This window comes from Anomaloglossus baeobatrachus, chromosome 9, assembly GCF_048569485.1.
Source record: "Anomaloglossus baeobatrachus isolate aAnoBae1 chromosome 9, aAnoBae1.hap1, whole genome shotgun sequence".
Classification (NCBI taxonomy): domain Eukaryota; kingdom Metazoa; phylum Chordata; class Amphibia; order Anura; family Aromobatidae; genus Anomaloglossus; species Anomaloglossus baeobatrachus.
In genome coordinates this window covers 200,662,033-200,684,486 of record NC_134361.1, presented here as the reverse complement: position 1 = coordinate 200,684,486, position 22,454 = coordinate 200,662,033, and the positions used below count along the sequence as shown (strand labels likewise).

General features: G+C 45.9%; 2 protein-coding genes across 2 annotated transcripts in view; both read right to left on the bottom strand.

Annotated features, from left to right (window-relative positions):
* Positions 1 to 869: 869 nt before the first annotated feature.
* LOC142251443 (ficolin-2-like) lies at positions 870 to 9,757 on the bottom strand. Its single transcript, XM_075324249.1, has 8 exons — positions 9,634 to 9,757; positions 9,268 to 9,372; positions 9,030 to 9,083; positions 6,855 to 6,893; positions 6,011 to 6,138; positions 3,662 to 3,791; positions 2,553 to 2,687; positions 870 to 1,861 (listed from the first exon to the last, which is right to left on the bottom strand). Exons 1-8 carry the CDS (start codon positions 9,701 to 9,703, stop codon positions 1,614 to 1,616), a joined length of 909 nt encoding a protein of 302 aa, XP_075180364.1. The 5' UTR covers positions 9,704 to 9,757; the 3' UTR covers positions 870 to 1,613.
* A 6,747-nt stretch (positions 9,758 to 16,504) lies between these two features.
* Positions 16,505 to 22,454, bottom strand: part of HSD17B10 (hydroxysteroid 17-beta dehydrogenase 10) — a 14,381-nt gene continuing 8,431 nt past the window's right edge. The window contains 5 exon segments of the mRNA XM_075322866.1: positions 16,505 to 16,950; positions 17,224 to 17,332; positions 20,099 to 20,227; positions 21,996 to 22,076; positions 22,078 to 22,161. Coding sequence (XP_075178981.1) covers positions 16,760 to 16,950; positions 17,224 to 17,332; positions 20,099 to 20,227; positions 21,996 to 22,076; positions 22,078 to 22,161 — 594 coding nt within the window. The 3' untranslated portion in view covers positions 16,505 to 16,759.

Sequence of the window (22,454 nt, the reverse complement as noted above, 5' to 3'; positions counted from 1 at the left end):
CAACGTGCTTGTGAGACTGGGGAGAGTGAGCAACCATCAACTTTGATGGAAAGGCTTGTTGGAGGAGTTGAATGAGGAGGAGGAAAGACAATGAATTCTGTTTTGTCCATGTTAAGCTTTACGAATCGCGCAGAGAAGAAGGATGAAATAGCAGACAGACATTGTGGGATTCTGGTTAGTAGGGAGGTGATGTCAGGTCCAGAGAGGTAGATCTGTGTGTCATCGGCATAGACATACTGAAAGCCGTGGGGCTCTATGAGCTGTCCCAGGCCGAAGGTGTAGATGGAGAACAGCAGGGGTCCTAGAACTGAACCTTGGGGGACACCAATGGATAGAGGGTGGGATGAGGAGGTGTTATCTCCTCACAGGGTTCTTTGTTTTTAAACCTGGGGTTACCTATGTGTGTTTTTTTGGCTTTTAGAAAATCAGTGTGTAGGGTTTGACAGTGTTTTTTGTTTTCAGTCATTTGGATGACTGTGATGAAGGCATAGCTGAAACACGTCTCATTTTCATTGCTGCAGATAATACTTGCACCCACGGGGCAAGGGGTTAAATTACTCGTCGCCGGGCCTGGTGATGTCGGGTCTGGGGATGTCACGGGGTGGCCCTTTCACCCGGTTTCGTGGCCCCGAGGTGTACAATAAAGGAGGGGGTGGTAACAGAGGTTTGATTTCGTGACGCCACCTGCGGTATGTGGCCAGGGAATAGCCGCCGCTGCTGTCGCTGTCCTCCGGGGCAGATGGTAGTAGCACCCGAGATGTTTCTGCTCCCCATAGGTGGAGCGGGCCCCAGGGAGATGATGGGGGTAGTAGTGGTGCGTTGGGGTGAAGGGCTGAGGGCGCCGACAGTAACCAGACAACACAGATTGGTAGTTTCCTTTTACCTTTACTGGTAACAGGTTGCAGTCCCGAGGTTACCGTGATCCGGTCAGCCTGGTAGCAGGGAGGAATGTCTCTATGCCAGGCATGTTGGAGGCCTTCCTTTATGCGCATTGGATGTCGGATCCCCGTGGCTTGCAGCTACTTGGGGACCCTGGTTCTTGGTTGCTTAGTGCTATGTCCCTCTCTGACGGGCAGAGTGAGCCGGTTATGGGGCCTGCGTTTTCTTAAGCGGCCCCGGACTCTATTGTGCTACTTCGCCTTAGGGCTTTGTTGGTGGGCCAGGAAACATGGAATCTCCTGCCCTCCGGGTTTTACTACCGAGCCTATAGTACGCAGTGATCTAGGACTCCGGTGTCCTGTACAATGCACTCAGTCCTGGAAAGCTGCAGACAGCTCTATTTCCTCCCCTCCAGGGTTCTGAGGTTTCATTTTCTGTTCTTACTGACTAACCCCTTCCCATCCCAGAATGCACAAGGGAGACTAGTCCCAACCAGGACTTGAACGCCCCCTTCTTGTCTGAGTCAAGAAGTGTTGTGTGCAATGGTACCTGACGTGGAGACCTTCCCCGCTGCTTCCAGGCATAGCATTGTCCTCCAGGTGAAGAGAACAATGCCACTGTGTCTCCCATGACCACTGGGGTGCCACATTTGATCTCCATAAAGACAGTTAAAAAAGAATCAATACAAATATTTGGAAGTTCACAAATTGCATGGCGTGCTCCTCTGTCATTCTTTAAACTGCCCTGATCTTCATCTCTGAATGCATGAAGGAGTATTTATATCCTCTTGCAGTAACCCAGTTAATGCCTTCCGCATTGGATGTTTGCGCTCCTATGTGGTATAATCCATTGAGGTTTGCCATGTGACAGTTGTTATACCACCAGCCCCCTTTAAAGGTTTGGGAACAACTGACCTCATAAATGTCATTGTCTTCATCTTTAGTGCTGAACTTCATGTTATTAATGTCTCCCATAGAGTCACCTGTAAAATAACACATGGGTCAAATATCAGAACGTCCTGTCGTAGGCTAACTCATCAGGTTTTACATCTACGGACTTTATTCTACTAAAAACTTAACTCTATAGAGATAGTGACCTTCCATTATTCTCACTTCTCGTGTTTCTTCTGGTAAGGCCAGCACAGGTTCCCCCTGGGTCGATACACCAGTCCACGTGAAGGACATTTTGGCCTTCCTTCCGTCTTCCCTTCCCTTCCTCCTCTGGAGAGGCCTACATAGGTTTTCCTGAGGAGTTACACCAACCCATGTGAAGGACATTTTGGCCTTCCTTCCTTATTCCTTTCCCTCCCTCCTCTGGAGAGGCCTACATAGGTTCCCATAGGGAGTTACACCACCCCACAATAAGGACATTTTGGCCTTCCTTCCTTATTCTTTTCCCTCCCTCCTCTGGAGAGGCCTACATAGGTTTCCCCTAGGGAGTTAAACCACCCCTCGTAAAGGACATTTTGGCCTTCCTTCCTTATTCCCTTCCCTCACTCCTCTGGAGAGGCCTGCATAGGTTTCCCCTAGGGAGTTACACCACCCCACGTGAAGGACATTTTGGCCTTCCTTCCTTATTCCCCTCCCTCACTCCTCTGGAGAAGCCTACATAGGTTTTCCCTGGGGTGTTACACCAGTCCACGTGAAGTACATTTTGGCTATCGTCTCTCTCACCTGCAGTTCCTTCCTTAAAGGCTCCAATTAATAACTCATATTTCTTAGATTCATCCAGTACTTTGAAGCTTGAATATTTGGCGAACACCTTCTTACTTTCAAAATCTTGAAGATCAACACGTAATTCCCATGTTCCTTTATATAAAAAAAAATTATATGAACAGTAGGATTTAGAAAATGGAAGCTAAAATGGCTAAAATACCCACTACTCTATACTTGTTCAAATGTGGGGTCTTGATGGGTATAGGTCATATCATTTGGGCTAGACCTTCTGTTCCTTCTCATGACCTGTAATTGACCTGAGAAATCAATACTACGTCGTCTTGGGGAGTTGTTAAAAGAGATAACTGTCAGCCTGACGAGTGTTGGCCATAAGCCATCTTATGTGCATGTTCCACTTCTGCTATATATGCTTATTAGGTGTATCCTAGAAGAGATGGTGACTGATCTCCACAAGAGAAGGTGCATAGCAAAAGTCAAAAATTGGGTGTATGTAGACCACCAAAATATAGAGTATCTAAACTTTTCTTTTTAATTATTGCTCAGTCTTTGCAAAGCTGTGAATCTTTGTAATATACTCTGTTACCATTTTTTGCTTTCTACACTCTTAAACCCCATTCTGAAAGTGCTGTTTTATCTGCCTAGTTGATGCTCCTTTAGAAGCTGCTTTAACAATCATCCATTCCAGAACATTATCTACAAATGTTCTTGTTGTCTGAGCATGGGGAAGGGGAGCAGAGAAGCTTGAGAAGAGCCAGTGTTAGTAAAAAGTGTGTGAGCAGCTTCTAAAAGAGCATGAAATAGGCAGTTAAAACAGCACTTTCATGGTGTTTGAGCGTGAAGGCAGCAAAATACGAATATAAAGTATATTACAATGATTCATAACTTTGCAAAGGCTGATCAATAATTGAAAAAAATAGGTCAGTGATTAGTTAGGTTTCAACTTTTATTTCCCATTCAATGAAACTGGGACAGATGATAGAGCAGTATCCTTAAATAATAGAGCACTATATCAATTAGTGCCTAATAAGCCAGTCCATTCACTTTGGACACACAGTACCAACTGAGGGGGAAACAGAAAACAAAACAAAAAAAAAACCAGTCATTACCTGTTGACGTTATTTGATGAATATTGTCATTCCCCAGCCAAAATTCATTCAGCCGACTTCCAAAACCCTTCTTATAATCATCCCATGTGCGGAAGAAATCCACCGATCCGTCCCAACGTCTCTGTATCACCTGAAGCAAGGAAAAGACATGTTTGAGACGTGCCTATTTATTGGTGCAGGTTATAGATAGGAATAGACCAAGTCTAGACCATAAAAGGCTACCTCCAACCTAGAAACTATACAGGGTCCTATAGGAATAGACCAAATCTAGACCATAAAAGACTACCACCAACCTAGAAACTATACAGGGTCCTATAGGAATAGACCAAATCTAGACCATAAAAGACTACCACCAACCTAGAAACTATACAGGGTCCTATAGGAATAGACCAAATCTAGACCATAAAAGACTACCACCAACCTAGAAACTATACAGGGTCCTATAGGAATAGACCAAATCTAGATCATAAGAGACTACCACCAACCTAGAAACTATACAGGGTCCTATAGGAATAGACCAAATCTAGACCATAAAAGACTACCACCAACCTAGAAACTATACAGGGTCCTATAGGAATAGACCAAATCTAGACCATAAAAGACTACCACCAACCTAGAAACTATACAGGGTCCTACAGCATTGGTGCAGGTTATGGATAGGAATACACCAAGTCTAGACCATAGAAGGTTACCTCCAATCTAGAAACTATACAGGGTCCTACAGCATTGGTGCAGGTTATACCTAGAAAAAGACCAAGTCTAGACCATAAAAGGCTACCTCCAATCTAGAAACTATACAGGGTCTTACAGCATTGGTGCAGGTTATGGATAGGCATAGACCAAGTCTAGACCATAAAAGGCTACTTCCAATCTGGAAACTATACAGGGTCCTATAGGAATAGACCAAATCTAGATCATAAGAGACTACCACCAACCTAGAAACTATACAGGGTCCTACAGCATTGGTGCAGGTTATGGATAGGAATACACCAAGTCTAGACCATAGAAGGTTACCTCCAATCTAGAAACTATACAGGGTCCTACAGCATTGGTGCAGGTTATACCTAGAAAAAGACCAAGTCTAGACCATAAAAGGCTACCTCCAACCTAGAAACTATACAGGGTCCTACAGCATTGGTGCAGGTTATGGATAGGCATAGACCAAGTCTAGACCATAAAAGGCTACTTCCAATCTGGAAACTATACAGGGTCCTATAGGAATAGACAAAAGGGTGCTTTACACGTTGCGACATCGCTAGCGATCTCATTAGCGATGTAACACGCCAGATCGCACATACGATTTGCCGAGATCGCACATGTGACCGGCGCTATAAAAAAAAATGACCTATGTGCGATCTCGGCAAATCTTATCTGTGATCTGGCATGTCACATCGCTAACGAGATCGCTAGCGATGTCGCAGTGTGTAAAGCACCCTAAAGTCTAGACCATAAGAGGTTACCACCAACCTACAAACTATACAGGGTCCTATAGCATTGGTGCAGGTTATGGATACGAATAGACCATGTCTTGGCCATATTGACCATAAAAAGGCTACCTCCAATATAGAAACTATATAGGGTCCTACAGCATTGGTGCAGGTTATGGATAGGAATAGACCACGTCTAGACCATAAAAAGGCTGCCTCCAACCTAGAAACTATACAGGGTCCTACAGCATTGGTGCAGGTTATGGATACGAATAGACCATGTCTAGGCCATATTGACCATAAAACGGCTACCTCCAATCTAGAAACTATACAAGGTCCTACAGCATTGGTGCAGATTATGGATATGAATAGACCAGGGGTCTCAAACACACGGCCCGCGGGCTGCATGCGGCCCCTCAGGGTAGTTCGTGCGGCTCCCAGGCCCGTGCCCCTGTTCACTATCGCGGCAGGTGCAGGGGCCGCAGCCACTGTCTGCACTGTATGTCAGATAAATGTGTTGGTGGCGCTCCGCAATGTCTAGGCCATACTGACCATAAAACGGCTACCTCCAATCTAGAAACTATACAGGGTCCTATAGCATTGGTGCAGATTATGGATATGAATAGTCCAAGTCTAGACCATAAAAGGCTGCCTCCAACCTAGAAACTATATAGGGTCCTGGATAGGAATAGACCATGTCTAGACCATATAGACCATAAAAAGACTTCTTCAAACCTAGAAACTACACAGGGTGCTACAGCAAAAACGCTTTCCCCGGCACAAAGGAAAAAGGGACTGAGTGCACCCAATATAGTGTCACCCCTGCTACCATTCCATAGGAAGGGAGACTATTGCAATGGGTCAAAAAAGTCCCCAAAAAAACCTTCTCATTTCAAGTTCTGTTGACGTTTTAAATACTTACAATCCATCCTCCTTCATCTGTGTCCATATCACATAGGACCTTCAGAGGCCGGCTGCCATCTGGGTATATGGTGTACCAGTCACTGAACACTGCCCCCTGATTCTGTACTTCTTTGCAGTTCCTGGGAGCTGTGACACATATAGAACAATGAATCTTCATAGTAAGGTGTTCTCTGGTTAGGGTTCCTCATCTTTTAGTCAAAGAGGAAACGGGTACTAAAAATACTCTGGAGGACCCCACATGTTTGAGCACACAGAAACCATAAAGTAAAATAAGACAAGAGTGCAATACTTTATTTCCCCTGCGGGAGTGCTGTGATGGAGCAAGACACTTGCTGAGAAGGTCCTTCTATCTGATCACGTTATTGTCATTGGAATCCTCTAAAAAGAAGACAATGTTTTTATTTAATTCCATGTATAACATAATGAAGAACGGTCAGGTCTTCACTTTTAGCAGCTTCACAGAATTCAAGGCCACAAGAGGTTAAAGGAAGCAACACAAGACTAAACATACGCACAGCAAGTCGTTTTGACATTGCTGTGCATATGTTTGTTCTTTTTTGGTTTGTTTTTAGCTTTTTTTTATCAGGTGAAAAAGTCATTGTGTGCTCATACCCAAAGTTTAGCGGCAATGATATATGGTCAACTTGGGGCATGTTACCAATGGGCTTAGGGGAGGAATTCCTAATGCTTTATTTAAAAAAAATAAAAAATCATTTTTTTAAAATATTTAGTGTATTGTTTTGCATTTATTTTATTGTTACTAGCATTTAGGACAATTTGGATCTGAAAGAGATAGCAAAGGAGCGGAAGACATTCAATTCTCACATTGACGCCTAACTTACCATATGCTGGTTCCATAACACCACTTTCCCCTTTCTCTCCTAAAAGAAATACATGTAATTGCATTATAATAGGCTTTATAGGTGCAGCTTTTATCCCACATCCCCCACAGCTTTCCAGGTTAGCCCATAAGTAAGTTAGATGTTTGCTGAAATTTCTATCTCTGGATGCCCACCCTTCATCCTTTAATGACTGTGTCATGGTGAGTGGGGAGAACAGGGGATCAGAGATCCTAGACTGGCCCTCAGACTAGGGGGACCCTAACTATCCCTGATCTCAGAGTTACCTCTGAAGGTGAGGATGCCTGGGCCGCCTTCCTGGCCCTGATCCTGACCAGCCCTCATTTTACCCTCTCTCCTCAACCCCTGCTGAGGGATGGGGCTGAAGTGACTGTGTCTCATGGTGAGTGGTGAGAAAGCAGGGGAGAGGGTCTCCTAGACTGGCCCTCAGGTTAGCTATTCCTGATCTCAGAGTTACCTCTGAAGGTGCGGACGTCTGAGCCGCATTCCTGGCCCTGATTCTTACTAGCCCTCATTATACACTCAAACTCTGGGGAGAGCCGGAGCAGAAGTGACTGTGTATCATGGTGAGAAAGCAGGGGAGAGGGGCTCCTAGTCTGGCCCTCAGGTTAGCTATCCCTGATCTTAGAGTTACCTCTGAAGGTGAGGATGTCTGAGCCGCCTTCCTGGCCCTGCTCCTGACCAGTCCTGATCTTATACCCCATCCCCCCCAGCCCCTGGGGAGGTCCAGGGCAGGAATGATTATGCCAACAGAAATAGACAAACAGGGCAAACCAAAACACTATCTCTCGGCATATAGACAAAAAGACTGACGGCACTCACCAAACTGAGGTGTGAACAGGTGCATAACTGAACATAACATAAAATACAAAAAAGACAGTCTGCACTCTGATAATGCTAAAGTATGGAAGCCATGAATGTGTGAACATGGACCTGCATTACTGCTAAGGAAAATCTAAGAAAAATGAGATATTTAGCATATATAAATGGCCATTTGTATATCTGCCCAGTTACCCCTTCACGGCATCTCTCGTAACTGGGTACCTACTCTATGCTGAAGCCTCTCTCTGGGTTAAAAACCTCCTGTCAAAAAGGGGGGGAGCCAGCACTGCTTGAAAAATGGCGTGCGAAAAAACCTCCTGTGTATGGGCAAGTAGGAACCTGCTGTATAGGATAAGATTACCTGTGGCAAGTGGTGGAGGGGTGCACGTGATATGCCGTGAAGGGGCAACTGGGCAGATATACAAATGGACATTTATATATGCTAAATATCTCATTTTTCTTAGGTTTTCCTTAGCAGCAATGCAGGTCCATGTTCACACGTTCATGGTTTCCATACTTTAGCATTATCAGAGTGCAAACTGTGTTTTTTTTGTATTTTATGTTATGTTCAGTTATGCACCTGTTCACACCTCAGTTTGGTGAGTACCGTCAGTCTTTTTGTACCTTCTGACATGTGCACCCCTCACCCACTTGCCACAGGTAATCTTATCCTATATAGCAGGTTCCTACTTGCCTATACACAGACAAAACTGTCTTTTTCTATCTCTCAGCACACACACACACAAAGATATAAGACAATAAGAGCTTAGGAGGAAAATAAGAGCAGGGAGGAAACAACAAGACAATGGGAAAATTCCACAACAACTCCAAGCAGAAAGCAACTCAATCACCAGCAGGACTAGAACACAACAGCACACAGACCAACACAGCAATAAACTATAGTCGGCATGTGTGGACAGGTTCCACCATCTTAAATAGGAAGGGAGCCAACGTGATAGGCTTCCAACAACATGTGATCCCAGAAGTAACAAGCAGGCTAGCAGAGGATAATTCTTGCTAGCCTGATTATGAATGATCCCACAGCTGGTCGATGCCCGAGCCTGCCGGTGTAACTCAGAGACACCAGAGAAACCATACGGTGAAGTGTCAGGATCTGTAATGTGAAAGCGACTGATTCTGCCAAAACTTCTAGTGACACTATGACCACGTGACAGCAGCCATATTAGCAGTTATGGGGGGTCATCATTTTGTCACAGGGTCACCCAGGCTTCATTGAATGCGGATTCTCTGCTCCTTCCTCCTCTTTTCTATTTCTGGTGGCCTCATGCACACAAAAAAGCCATAAGCCGATGCTGCAGAGAGTTCTTGACTCACCTCTTTGTCCTGGAGGTCCGGCCATTCCTGGTCCTCCTGGAGACCCCATTTGCCCTGGAAAACAAAATAGGAACAGGTTTATACACCGTGAAGTTCGTGAAGTTGGGCTTGTAGCCAAGATTAACACTTAGCTCCTTTCAGGTTTCGCTTGACACCATCACATCCCAGTAAAGGGTCTCACCATTCATTAAGATGGGAGAAGACCAAAAACTCTAATAGTTATTCTCTTGGTACCAACCTTTTTCTCCTGGTTTTCCATCGTCTCCTTTTTGACCCGTGGGACCAGGACAACCTCGAAGAATGGACAATTTATCCGACTCTCCAATTCCTAAAACTTTTACTTCTGTCAGAAAAAACAAAAAAAAATTACAAAAAATATAAACTATAATAATTAAAACATGTAAAATAATACATTGTGTGTAAGATGACGGCGGTGTTCTCACGATGTGACGGCATTTCTTTTTTCCTTGCTGTTTTTTTTTAACCATTTTTTGAGTATTTTCCAAAAATTATACAATCATAATGAGTAGAAACGGCATTAAGAGTAATGAAAAAAATATTGAATAAAAACTATTATCAGAGAAAAAAAATTAGAAAAACTCACCCGGACAGGACTGATCGCTGCTACAGAGGCCAGAAACGATTCCAAGGAGAAGCAGTGCTGAGACGCCCATGGTGGCCTCAGGAGATTAGATCCGTCCTCCAGAACTTCTTCAGAATGTAGCTGAGATCTTCCCGTTTATATGTCTTGTGTCCTCTTACGCTCCTCCCAAGGGATCTGGACTTTCCCAGCCGCGTCCTTGAGAAATATTTCCCAAATGTGATCCAGCTGGACAATTTCTTGATCCCATCCACAAAACTCCGGCTAAAAATGTCTTGGAGGAGTCCTAATGGTGATATCTGTTCTCAGAATTTAGTAACTTGATGGATAGCTGAACATTTTAAATATTAGGTGGTTTTCCCCTTTTAAAAGGAATCTGTCAGCAGGTTTTTTGCTATGTAATGATTTAGGGGCAGAGACCCTAATTACAGGCTAGCTTGTGATTTGATGTTTCAATAAAATCAGTGTTTTATCAGCAGGAGATTATCACTACAGGACTGTCACCCTTGGGAAGGAGGACACCCAGCGTAACACAGGTTACAACAGGGATGGTTAGAGTAGAAAGGCCCTAACGGTAGGGAGAGCTGAGACCGGTCACCTCCTGGTACTAACCGGTGTCTGAACCCTGAGCTCCCCTAACATCCCTATTCGTGTCTTTCCCTCCATTTTGGCGACATCGGTCGCTATCACGTGCCTAGTCCCTAGCTATCCCTTCACTCAAATTAGGCAAATTAGTGCCTCCATTAATAGAGAGGATGACCTTGAAAATCGTTTAAGGAAAACCAATATACTGTAAGCATAGTGCAAAAGCCGGTGAGTGCACTAGACTTCACGACTGCCATAGTCAAACACAAGAAGGAAGACAGAGGGACATAGACAAAAGGATATACACCAACACCAAAGTTGCTCCAAAACCCAGGGCAGCAAACAACAGGACTCCAGCATCTTTCTGAGGTTTCCTCCCTTCAGTGGTCAGTTCAGAAATGAATCTATAACCGGCATTAGGTGATGGAACGTGTGACCAAATAAAGTGATGAGAAGTGGTCACAAACTGGCTGCACCTGAGATTGGAGTAACTAGGAACTACTAGCAAGGAAAGAGCCGATTACTGTCACGTCCCCACCAGAGTCCGCTCCTGCAACCTCTGCTTCAATCACCAGGCGACGCCATGTTCTAGTGCTGGTGATAGGAGAGGAGTCAATGCCAGTTGCTCTGGTGGGCACAGGTTCCGCCCATCCACTAAGCTGGGTTTCCCTGGGATCTGCACTACCACTGGCTGACTGTAGGTGGAGTGTATCTTCCAGCTGAAGTTACCACCATTCAGCTACAGGCAATGGGAAGACCCCACACCCCTCTAATTCCCCCTCCTGTCTGCTGGTCACTGCCAGACATACTTTTGTATTCCTGCTTTCTGGTTCCCGCTCTGTTCTGAATAGTGATCCCTGTGTTTTGACCTCTGCCTGTTCTCTGACTACCCTCCTGCCTGCCATATTTGTACCTCGCTGCCAGATCTGGATTTGACCTCTGCCTGATTTCCTGACTACGTCCTTGTCTGCCTGATTTTGTCCCGGTTCTGGATCTCCTGCATTGACCCTGCCTGACTACTACACTCATCTGGACTGCAGCCTTCCACAGGTAGTGATCTCCGAGGGCCCTACAGTAATTCAAAATCCCTGTATAGGGGTTAAAGGTTTTCGGGGTCCTGCTTTGTGAGCGTCTTTCGTCTAGCCTGTCCGTGACAGCTATCCTGAGTCTGCAGTTCCAGGCAGGCGTTACAATAACCCTTTCTGCACCATAAGAACTCTATACATAGAAAACAGTTTCACAAGGCAATGTGAACCTCAGATCCCAGACCTGTCAAAGATCTCCCAATGATGGGAGACCCTCGTGACATTGACTAGGTGCCTCTTGCCTCCTGGTCTATGTAGCCCTGACCCCAACACTGAATAGCAGCTTTCTGTCAATATACAGTGTATACAGAGAGCAGCCAATCACTGGTGTGTGGGCGGGGTTATACAGAGCTCAGTATTCCAAGTTCTGTTAGCTCCACAGCTGGGAAAACTGATTGTATCACAACCTCTGCATCCAGTAAACTAAGTAACACATCTCTGTAATCAGGGTCTCTGTCCCTACATCATTACACAAGAATCAAGAAAAATTTACTGACAGATTCCCTTTGAGCATGTCTATAGTGTCTTGTCCTCGCTTCAGCCTCTTGGACCTTGGTTTTGCTCTTTTTGGATTTATGCCACTTTGACTCCTTTTTATTATAATAGCAGGAAACTATTGGAGACCGATCTCTTCCTTGTTATTTTAGGCTTTCTGTATTTATGTCATCATGGAAAAATACTCCAAATTCCTTCCATGTCCCGCTCAATAACCTTCCATCCAGACTCTTCTCACCATTCATCATATGGACAAATGGTACACAGAGGATTGTTGTGCATGTAGTCACTATTTTTGGTGAGGAGGGTTTGATTTTGGGAAATACATTTGCTTCTGTTAAGATTATGTATAAAACCATGGAACTACAATAACCAGATTATTAATGGGGTTGCCCTGACCTTTAATATTGATGACCAGTCATTAGGACACGAGGCACTCCCCACCGATCAGTGGTTAGAATGTCCCACGGCTGACAGGTGTGCCAGGACCTGCTCACTGTGTAGTGGCCGTGGAAGTAGTCAGCCTTGTGTCCAGGGTGAGCAGTTTGGTCATTGCCTTCTTGTTTTTTGCCTGTTTTTTGCCTGTTGATTCTTCCTTCCAAAGCCTGACAGTCCTGGGAATCCTCACGGGTGCCATCCTCTGGAGCGGTGCATGCCTGCTGCTTGCGCTGTCACCCATGTGAGCTCCTGGATTGGAGGATCCTGAATCCAGTAGGCCCGGAAGAGGGAAAGCTGCTGGAGGAGCCTGAAGCCCGGAAGAGGGAGAGCTGCTGGAGAATCCTGAAGCCATTAGGCCTGTAAGAGAGTGAGCTGCTGGAGAATCCAGACATCATTAAGCCCAGAAGAGAGAGAGCTGCTGGAGGAAACTGAAGCCATTAGGCCCAGAAAAGAGAGAGTTGCTGGAGGAAACGGAAGATATTCGGCTCAGAAGAGGGAGAGCTGCTGGAGGAAACTGAAAGATATTAGGCCCAGAAGAAGGAGCGCTGCTGGAGGAAACTGAAAGATATTAGGCACAGAAGGAGAGCTGCTGGAGGGAACTGAAAGATATTAGGCCAAAAAGAGGGAGAGCTGCTGGAGGAAACTGAAAAATATTAGGCCCAGAAGAGGGAGAACTGCTGGAGGGAACTGAAAGATATTAGACCCAGAAGAGGGAGAGCTGCTGGAGGGAACTGAAAAATATTAGGCCTAGAAAAGGGAGAACTGCTGGAGGAAACTGAAAGATATTAGGCCCAGAAGAGGGAGAGCTGCTGGAGGAAACAGGAGATATTAGGCCTGGAAGAGGGAGAGCTGCTGGAAGAAAGTGAAGCCATTAAGCCTGGAAGAGGGAGAGCTGCTGGAGGACAGTGAAGCCATTAAGCCTGGAAGAGGGAGAGCAGCTGGAGGACAGTGAAGCCATTAAGCCTGGATGAGGGAGAGCTGCTGGAGTCCGGCAAACATGAGAAATGCGTAGTGGCACCATTATACCAGTATTCCAGACCGGGAGGTGTTGTGAATGTCATCCAAGGGGGTGATGGTTTGGTGCTCCCTCTGGTGGTCAGGACTGTGACTCAACAGGTGTGGGAGTTAATTGAGAGTTTGTGAAGCCCAATTGCAGATCAGCCTGGGTTATATAGAAGAGCAGTGTCTGCTGGCTGGGGACGCTTATAGATGTTGTTCCTCTGTCTCTGAATTAGCTTGGAGTTTGTCCTTCCATTTATCCTGTGCCTGTACCATTCCAGATAAGTTGCAAGTTGTTTGCTTTATTGCCTGATCCACACCTAAGGATGTTTGTTTTGCTTAAAGTCTGTTTTCTTGCAGGAAAAGAATTGTCTGTTTTGATGAGCATGGGGGTTCCCCCTTTGCAGGTCCCACTGCAAGAAAAGGGAGATTCTCCCTGTTATATTTGATTATTTCCACTTTTGTATTTTTTGTGTTATTTTTAGTATTTTGTTTCTCCCATTATTTACAAGAGTACCTGATATAGTGGGAGAGAATCCGTGTGGTCTCAGTATTTTTCTTATCAGGAGATTGGTATTTTTCAGCTGGGTTTGCACTGTCCGCAATCAGTTATCTGTCATGTCCTATCTAGGAAGTAGGGCCTAGCCTTTGCTAATCTATATTTCCTTTGTATTGTGTTTTCTTACATCATCGTTGCCTTTATATGTTGGGGGCTTTCTATTCCTTTGGGGACTACTCTGAGGCAAGATAGAAATGAGGAAACCTATCTATGAGATGTAGTAAGTTTCTCCGGCTGTGACGAGGCATCTAGGTGTGTTTAGGAACACTCCATGGCTACTTCTAGTGTTGTCCGACAGATAGGGGATTGCGATCAGCTCAGGTTCCAACTACTCGTGTTTTTTCTGCTTCTGGGATTTTTGTGATCATCCACGGTGACCAGATCATAACAGGGAGGCCCATCAAGCCATCCTTCCTTGGATCCCTCACTACCTCCGTCTGATGGTTTAGTAACTGCAGTCTCCCAGAAGGTCTCCATTCTTTCCAGTCTGTATTGACCAAAAATTCTCCGCAGTTTTGGCGGCGTTGATATTTACCAATCCACACTGGTGACCGAGGTCTATGAGCTATGTCAGGACTTTCATATTCTGAAACATGATTTAAGAAAAGGTTGGAGAGCGTGCACCATGGAGATCAAGAGGAGGGTCTCATACATGGAGGATATACAAAGCCCCATGGCTGGACCAAATAGGCGAGCTAAAATGGCAAATTAACACCTCCATTAATAGAGAGCATGACCTTGAAAATCATGTAAGGAAAACCAATATACTGTAAGCAGAGTTCCCAAACTCCAGTCCTCAAGAGCCACCAACAAGCGATAATTTACCTGCACAGGTGTTGACTTCATCTTCTGTGCAATACTAAGGAAATCCCGAAAGCAAATGAAGCAGGTGAGCGGCCATTTATCGCTTGTTCCTAATCCTGGCTCTAGAGGTAAGAGACTGGCCGGTCCCACCCAGCTCTACTAGCCGTTACTACAACCCAGACCCATTAGAAATACCTCTCAGCACTATACAGTGTGTCCACCCATATCCTGTCCACCGCCATTGACTTGAGAACGGCGGCAGCTATAGGCATAGAAGTGGTGTCTAGGTATAGTAAAGTAGCCATGCGCTACGCAATGAAACCACCTATAGCGCCACCTGGTGGAAAACAACGGAGTTAGCATTTTTATCTCCAAAACGGAACGAGATAGAGAAAAAAAGTGAATTACAAAGTTGTAGGGCATCATCACTTCAATACGAATTGACACCTTGCATACAGAAATGCTATGATTAGAGCGTGTAAACCTCACAAGGCTGCGGACGTGAAGCGATACCTCATGGAGACCTTCCTACAAGTCATTGGGTATGGTGGCTGTGTGGAGTGGCCTCCGCTCACCTGACCTGACCCCATTAAACTTCTTTCTGTGAGGTCACATCAAACAGCAGGTGTATGCGACCCCTCCACCAACATTGCAGGACCTACGACCACGTATCACAGATGCTTGTGCAAACGTGTCACCTATCATATTGCCCAACGTGCAGCAAGATACAGTATGCTGTGCAGAGTCCAGATGTGCATTGCAGCTGACGGGGGCCACCAAGAGCATCAAAGTTACATGAGCGCCATATGCGTGACCAGCATTCAATGTTTTTTTTTGGGGGGGGGGTCATGGGTTTCATATTATAGCATTTCTGTATGCAAGGTGTCGATTCGTATTGAAGTGATGATGCCCTACAACTTTGTAATTCACTTTTTTTTTCTCTATCTCGTTCCGTTTGAGATAAAGATGCTAACTCCGTTGTTTTCCACCAGGTGGCGCTATAGGTGGCTTCATTGCATAGCGCATGGCTACTTTACTATACCTAGACACCACTTCTATGCCTATAGCTGCCGCCGTTCTTACGTTAATGGCAGTGGACAGGATATGGGTGGACACACTGTATGTACTGGAGCCTGCTTCTCCCGATTCTACATCACTGAGGTTTGCCACCTCAGTGATACATATCGCCCATCCAGCTGCCACCTTACAATACAACTAGAAGGACAGCCGGAGAAAACAGAGGTCTCATTTTTTTGAAAAATGGCTTAAAGTAGATGTCTATTCACCCTTATTTACTATCGAACGAGCACACGGAGACCCGTTGTGGACCCTCTACTAGGCTTTTATTAGTCTGACTATTGCATTATCAAGATGGATGCCATCCTTCAAGCCATTCACTTAAAAGATAGTACCGGGGGAATTGCTTATCACATTCCACAATTATTCTGTTATGAAGGTACAGGCACAGGGTCCATATCGCACACACGGAAGGGACAGGGTCCATATCGCACACACGGAAGGGCCAGGGTCCATATCGCACACACGGAAGGGACAGGGTCCATAATCGCACACACGGAAGGAACAGGGTCCATATCGCACACAGGGAAGGGACAGGGTCCATATCGCACACATGGAAGGGACAGGGTTCATATTGCACACGCAAGGGCCAGGTCCATATCGCACACGCAAGGGCCAGGGTCCATATCGCACACGCAAGGGCCAGGGTCCATATCGCACACGCAAGGGCCAGGGTCCATATCGCACACGCAAGGGCCAGGGTCCATATCGCACACGCAAGGGCCAGGGTCCATATCGCACACCCATGGACCTGTGTTGACTGTAAAAGCGTAAAGTGTTCGTCTAATTATTTGGATTTGATGTCAGAACCATTAATACCAATTACCATAACTAAAGTAGTGAAATGTTTTATTTTTTTAAAACACAAAACTGTATATTTTCCTCGCTCTGCATGTGCAGTTGTAGGATACAATCATTGACGGATCTTTCAGGTCTTTATTAGAACATCCCGGACACATTCCTGGCATCAGAGACCCCTTACTGGCATCACTTTAGTCTATAGGACAGTCCCCTGCTGCTCCGGTGTAACCGAGCGCTGACGGCATGGCGGAGGGGCTTAGTCTTCTCCTGAGCAGTGGCCACTTCATCAAGGCTGCATACGGAGGGCACCGTCCAGACGTATCACCTCTCCATTCAACATGGGGTTCTCCACGATGGTCTGGACCAGGTGGGCATACTCATCGGGGTCACCCAGCCGGCTGGGGAACGGGACTTGCTTAGCTAGGAATTCTCTGGCCTTTTCAGGAAGCCCGAGGAGGAGCGGGGTGGCAAACAGTCCTAAAGAGATGAAAAGGAACAGAAGCCGGTTACAATAGATTTTCGGTAGCACCGGTCTCACTAGAATTGTAGGGATCTGACAGGGTCATGTACATCGGCTCTAAGAGGGCATAATAGAAGATTACTGCAGCATCGGACCCGCAGGAGAGGCGACGGCTGCGCCTGTGCAGGAGCGCGCACGTCACAGGCAATGGGGACATTATCTATAGAACCAGAATACTCAGGGTTATACATGCCCTCTAAACATAGGAGATTAAAAAACAATGAAAATACCAGGGGCGATGGTCACTACTCTGATCCCAAGTGGAGCCAGATCACGAGCGATGGGAAGAGTCATTCCTACGATTCCGCCTTTGGAAGCAGAGTACGCCGCCTGCCCAACCTGAGAACAAAGCACAAGGATCAATGGGACTAATATATTATATATATACATATATTTCTATCCATGTACATAACACACCGTCCTCCACCACCATCACCTCATGACAGGAAAAAGGGGAAACACATCCAACGTCAGAAAAAAAAACGCTCATATTAGAGGTGGCTGAAAAACTAGGTGTATATAGCTAATAAGGGGAATGTGTGTGTCTCCCTCCATCCCACTCTCCATCCATCCTACTCCCCCTCCCACTCACCCTCCATCCTACTCTCCCTCCCACACTCCCTCCATCCATCCTACTCCCCCTCCCACTCACCCTCCATCCTACTCTCCCTCCCACACTCCCTCCATCCATCCTACTCTCCCTCCCACTCTTCATCCCACTACCTCTCACCCTCCCTCCATCCTACTCTCCCTCCCACTCACCCTCCATCCATCCTACTCTCCCTCCCACTCACCCTCCCTCCATCCTACTCTCCCTCCCACTCACCCTCCCTCCATCCTACTCTCCCTCCCACTCACCCTCCCTCCATCCTACTCTCCCTCCCACTCTCCCTCCATCCATCCTACTCTCCCTCCCACTCACCCTCCCTCCATCCTACTCTCCCTCCCACTCACCCTCCCTCCATCCTACTCTCCCTCCCACTCACCCTCCCTCCATCCTACTCTCCCTCCCACACTCCCTCCATCCTACTCTCCCTCCCACTCACCCTCCCTCCATCCTACTCTCCCTCCCACTCACCCTCCCTCCCACTCACCCTCCCTCCTACTCTCCCTCCCACTCACCCTCCATCCATCCTACTCTCCCTCCCACTCACCCTCCATCCATCCTACTCTCCCTCCCACTCACCCTCCATCCATCCTACTCTCCCTCCCACTCACCCTCCATCCATCCTACTCTCCCTCCCACTCACCCTCCATCCATCCTACTCTCCCTCCCACTCACCCTCCATCCTACTCTCCCTCCCACTCTCCCTCCATCCATCCTACTCTCCCTCCCACTCTCCCTCCATCCATCCTACTCTCCCTCCCACTCTCCCTCCATCCATCCTACTCTCCCTCCCACTCTCCCTCCATCCATCCTACTCTCCCTCCCACTCTCCCTCCATCCTACTCTTCCTCCCTCCCACTCACCCTCCATCCTACTCTCCCTCCCACTCTCCCTCCATCCATCCTACTCTCCCTCCCACTCTCCCTCCATCCATCCTACTCTCCCTCCCACTCTCCCTCCATCCATCCTACTCTCCCTCCCACTCTCCCTCCATCCATCCTACTCTCCCTCCCACTCACCCTCCATCCATCCTACTCTCCCTCCCACTCTCCCTCCATCCATCCTACTCTCCCTCCATCCATCCTACTCTCCCTCCCACTCGCTCCCTCCATCCATCCTACTCTCCCTCCCACTCGCTCCCTCCATCCATCCTACTCTCCCTCCCACTCGCTCCCTCCCTCCATCCTACTCTCCCTCCCACTCTCCCTCCCTCCATCCTACTCTCCCTCCCACTCACCCTCCCTCCATCCTACTCTCCCTCCCACTCACCCTCCCTCCATCCTACTCTCCCTCCCACTCACCCTCCCTCCATCCTACTCTCCCTCCCACTCACCCTCCCTCCATCCTACTCTCCCTCCCACTCACCCTCCCTCCTACTCTCCCTCCCACTCACCCCTCCCTCCTACTCTCCCTCCCACTCACCCTCCCTCCATCCTACTCTCCCTCCCACTCACCCTCCATCCATCCTACTCTCCCTCCCACTCTCCCTCCATCCATCCTACTCTCCCTCCCACTCGCTCCCTCCATCCATCCTACTCTCTCCCTCCCCACTCGCTCCCTCCATCCATCCATCCTACTCTCCCTCCCACTCGCTCCCTCCATCCATCCTACTCTCCCTCCCCACTCGCTCCATCCTACTCTCCCTCCCACTCACCCTCCCTCCATCCTACTCTCCCTCCCACTCACCCTCCCTCCCACTCACCCTCCCTCCTACTCTCCCTCCCACTCACCCTCCCTCCTACTCTCCCTCCCCACTCACCCTCCCTCCTACTCTCCCTCCCACTCACCCTCCCTCCATCCTACTCTCCCTCCCACTCACCCTCCCTCCATCCTACTCTCCCTCCCACTCGCTCCATCCTACTCACCCTCCCACTCGCTCCATCCTACTCTCCCTCCCACTCGCTCCATCCCACTCGCTCTCTCAATTAGAGGTCCTATTAATGACCTGTGATTGGTTGTTATAGGCCACCTGATAAATATTCAGAAGGTCAATCCAGCTTTGTTTCTGCTCTCCTGTCAAACTGCATATGGGTATATAAAAGATGTGGGCATTCAATTTAAGTCAGGCAAGCCATTGGGCAGTTGTAAAGCATAAAAGGAAGTGAGGAGATTGGAAATTCGAGCACCTATAGTGCTGGCAGAAAGAGGAGGATGAATAAGAAGAAAAAAAAAAAAAAAAAAAGTACTCAAAAAAGTAGAGGGCAAATTACAGATCATTGAAATCAGGGCTGTTCTTTGGCATTAGCCTGGAATGTGGCATCCCAGACTAATATGTCCAGATACAGTCCTGACATTATGTCTGTGCACCAAAAGCAATTCTAACTTGTTGTACTAGACAGTGTTTTTCTACTGGTTGTGTGTAAATCGTTAGTTTCTTTCAGTTTGTTATTTTAGATGCAGTGAAGTTTTAAAAGCTAGGTTGCTAAAGTATACACACCCTGAAAGGCAGAAATTAACAATGAATGGCGGCGATAACAGTTTAGGATTAGGGTCCTGACCTGCCCATCAAACGCGGCGATGCTGGCCGTGTTCACGATGACCCCCCGGTGTCCGTCCTTGTCCGGCTCATTCTTCAGCATTTCTCCAGTGGCCAAACGGATAACATTGAACGTTCCGGCGATGTTCACCTGAGGCCGAGGAAGCGATGCACTACATTAGTTTTGTTAAGAAAATAAATAATCGTATTCTCGGTGGTGTCTTGCAGGGGGGGGGGGTACAGGAGGCAGGGGGCGCTGCTGGTGTAGGGCGCTGTGCTGGTTATGTGGACTAGGATGGTACAGCGGGTGTCAGATGCTCTGTCGGAGGTGCGGCCTTTAAAAAAATAAAAATAAAAAAAAATGGCGCTCTGAGTCGGCGTGTGTGCAGATTGAGCTCTCATCTCAATGACAAGCTGAGATCTCATCTGCGCAACCTCCAGGCGCCATTTTCCTTAAGTCCACTGCTGGGAGATCAATGGGCCGGAGAAGGCGCATGCGCAGATGAGATCTTGAGCCGAAAGCTCCATCTGCGCATGCGCCAACTTCAGGTGCCACTATTTGAAGCCTGCACCGCCGACAGAGCATCTCACCCACCGCACCGCCCCACTCAACACAGCCCCCACCGCACCCATTCTCCACCTCCCGGTAAGCCACATGCACATTGAAGGGCGAAGTGCGTCTTATAATCTGAAAAATACAGTATAAAGAAAATATTTATTGTATTTTTTTTTATAACAGGAGATAAAGAATGATTTATTTGTATCTATTTTATTAAAGAAATCCCTAATAAGAATAATTCTATTTATAGGAGACCTTCTAAAATAGCTTTCTTGTTTATATAGGTTGTTGTTCTTGTATAAAAACATAATAGTTATTACTACTTATTAGAGGGTCTCCTGTAAAAAAGCAAAATAAAATAAAAAAAAAATTATATATTTATTATCTTATTACAGGGTTTCCTTAAAGATAAATTAATAAGCACCCTCTAATAATAGTAAAATATATATATTAGAGGGTGTCCTCCAAACTGAGAAATGCTAGTAAAATATTTTAATACAGGGCTTAACTCATAAATATTAAACCCACTAATAAGAATTATTATTAGAGGGTCTCCTATAAAAAAAAATAAAATAAAATAAAATAAAGAAATCTTTTTATTAGGAGGGTCTCCCGCTTAAAACAAAAAAAATAAAATGTAAAAAAAATTATATAATAAAAAAAAAAAAATATTATATATATATATATATATATATATAATATTTTTTTTTTTATTATATAATTTTTTTTACATTTTATTTTTTTTGTTTTAAGCGGGAGACCCTCCTAATAAAAAGATTTCTTTATTTTTATTTTTTTTTTATAGGAGACCCTCTAATAATAATTCTTATTAGTGGGTTTAATATTTATGAGTTAAACCCTGTATTAAAATATTTTACTAATATATATATATATATATATATAATATATATATATATATATATATATATATATATATATATATATATATATATATATATATATATATATATATATATATATATATATATATATATATATTGGTGTGTGAATATCATTTTTTATTTTTTTTTCAGATGGGAGACTCCGATAATACTTATTAGAGGGTCTCCTATTAAAAGAAAAGAAAAAAAAACAAAACTTTTTTTTTTATATAGGAAACTAATATGAATTATCGGAGTCTCCCATCTGAAAAACAAAAAGAAACCAAAATGGACACCACTGCTGGGACCCCAATAGATCAGCTGTGATTTGTGGGAAAACTTGGGCCAAAGTTTTTATTTCTTATTTCTAGTTTTTTTATTTCTCCTGCAGCGCCATTCCTGAATGCCAGCTGGGATCCCCTGGCGGTCCAGGTCAGGGCGTGCTGGGAGTTGTAGTTTTTTCGGCAGGCTGGCCTTACATTGATCACTTTCTGGAACTCCTCCAGGTTGTGCGGCTTCTGTTTGCTTTTGTTGTAGGTTTTTATGGCGACGGCGATCCCCGGCACAGTTCACCACCACGTTCACTCCTCCAAACTTTGAGCGCGCCAACTCCAGAGCGTTGTTCACGTCCGCCTCGGAGGTCACCTAGATTCAGCCAAAAAAAATGAAACAATAAAAAAAAAAGAGTGCAGAATGCAATTTATTGTTCCCTGTTATCAGCCATTTCTAGATTTGTCATTATTCTAAGGGAAGAAAAGTAATGGTTGCTTCCATGAGAACTACTATAGGTGGAGTATTAGCAGAGGGGCCACAGCCGGACATGGTGTCCTCTCCAGGGTACTTAGCATTCTCATGAATGGTCAGGACATGGATTAATGGCGTCCTCCAGGAGATCAAAATTCCAGGTTGCACAGGCACCGAGCCCAGAGAGCGCGCAA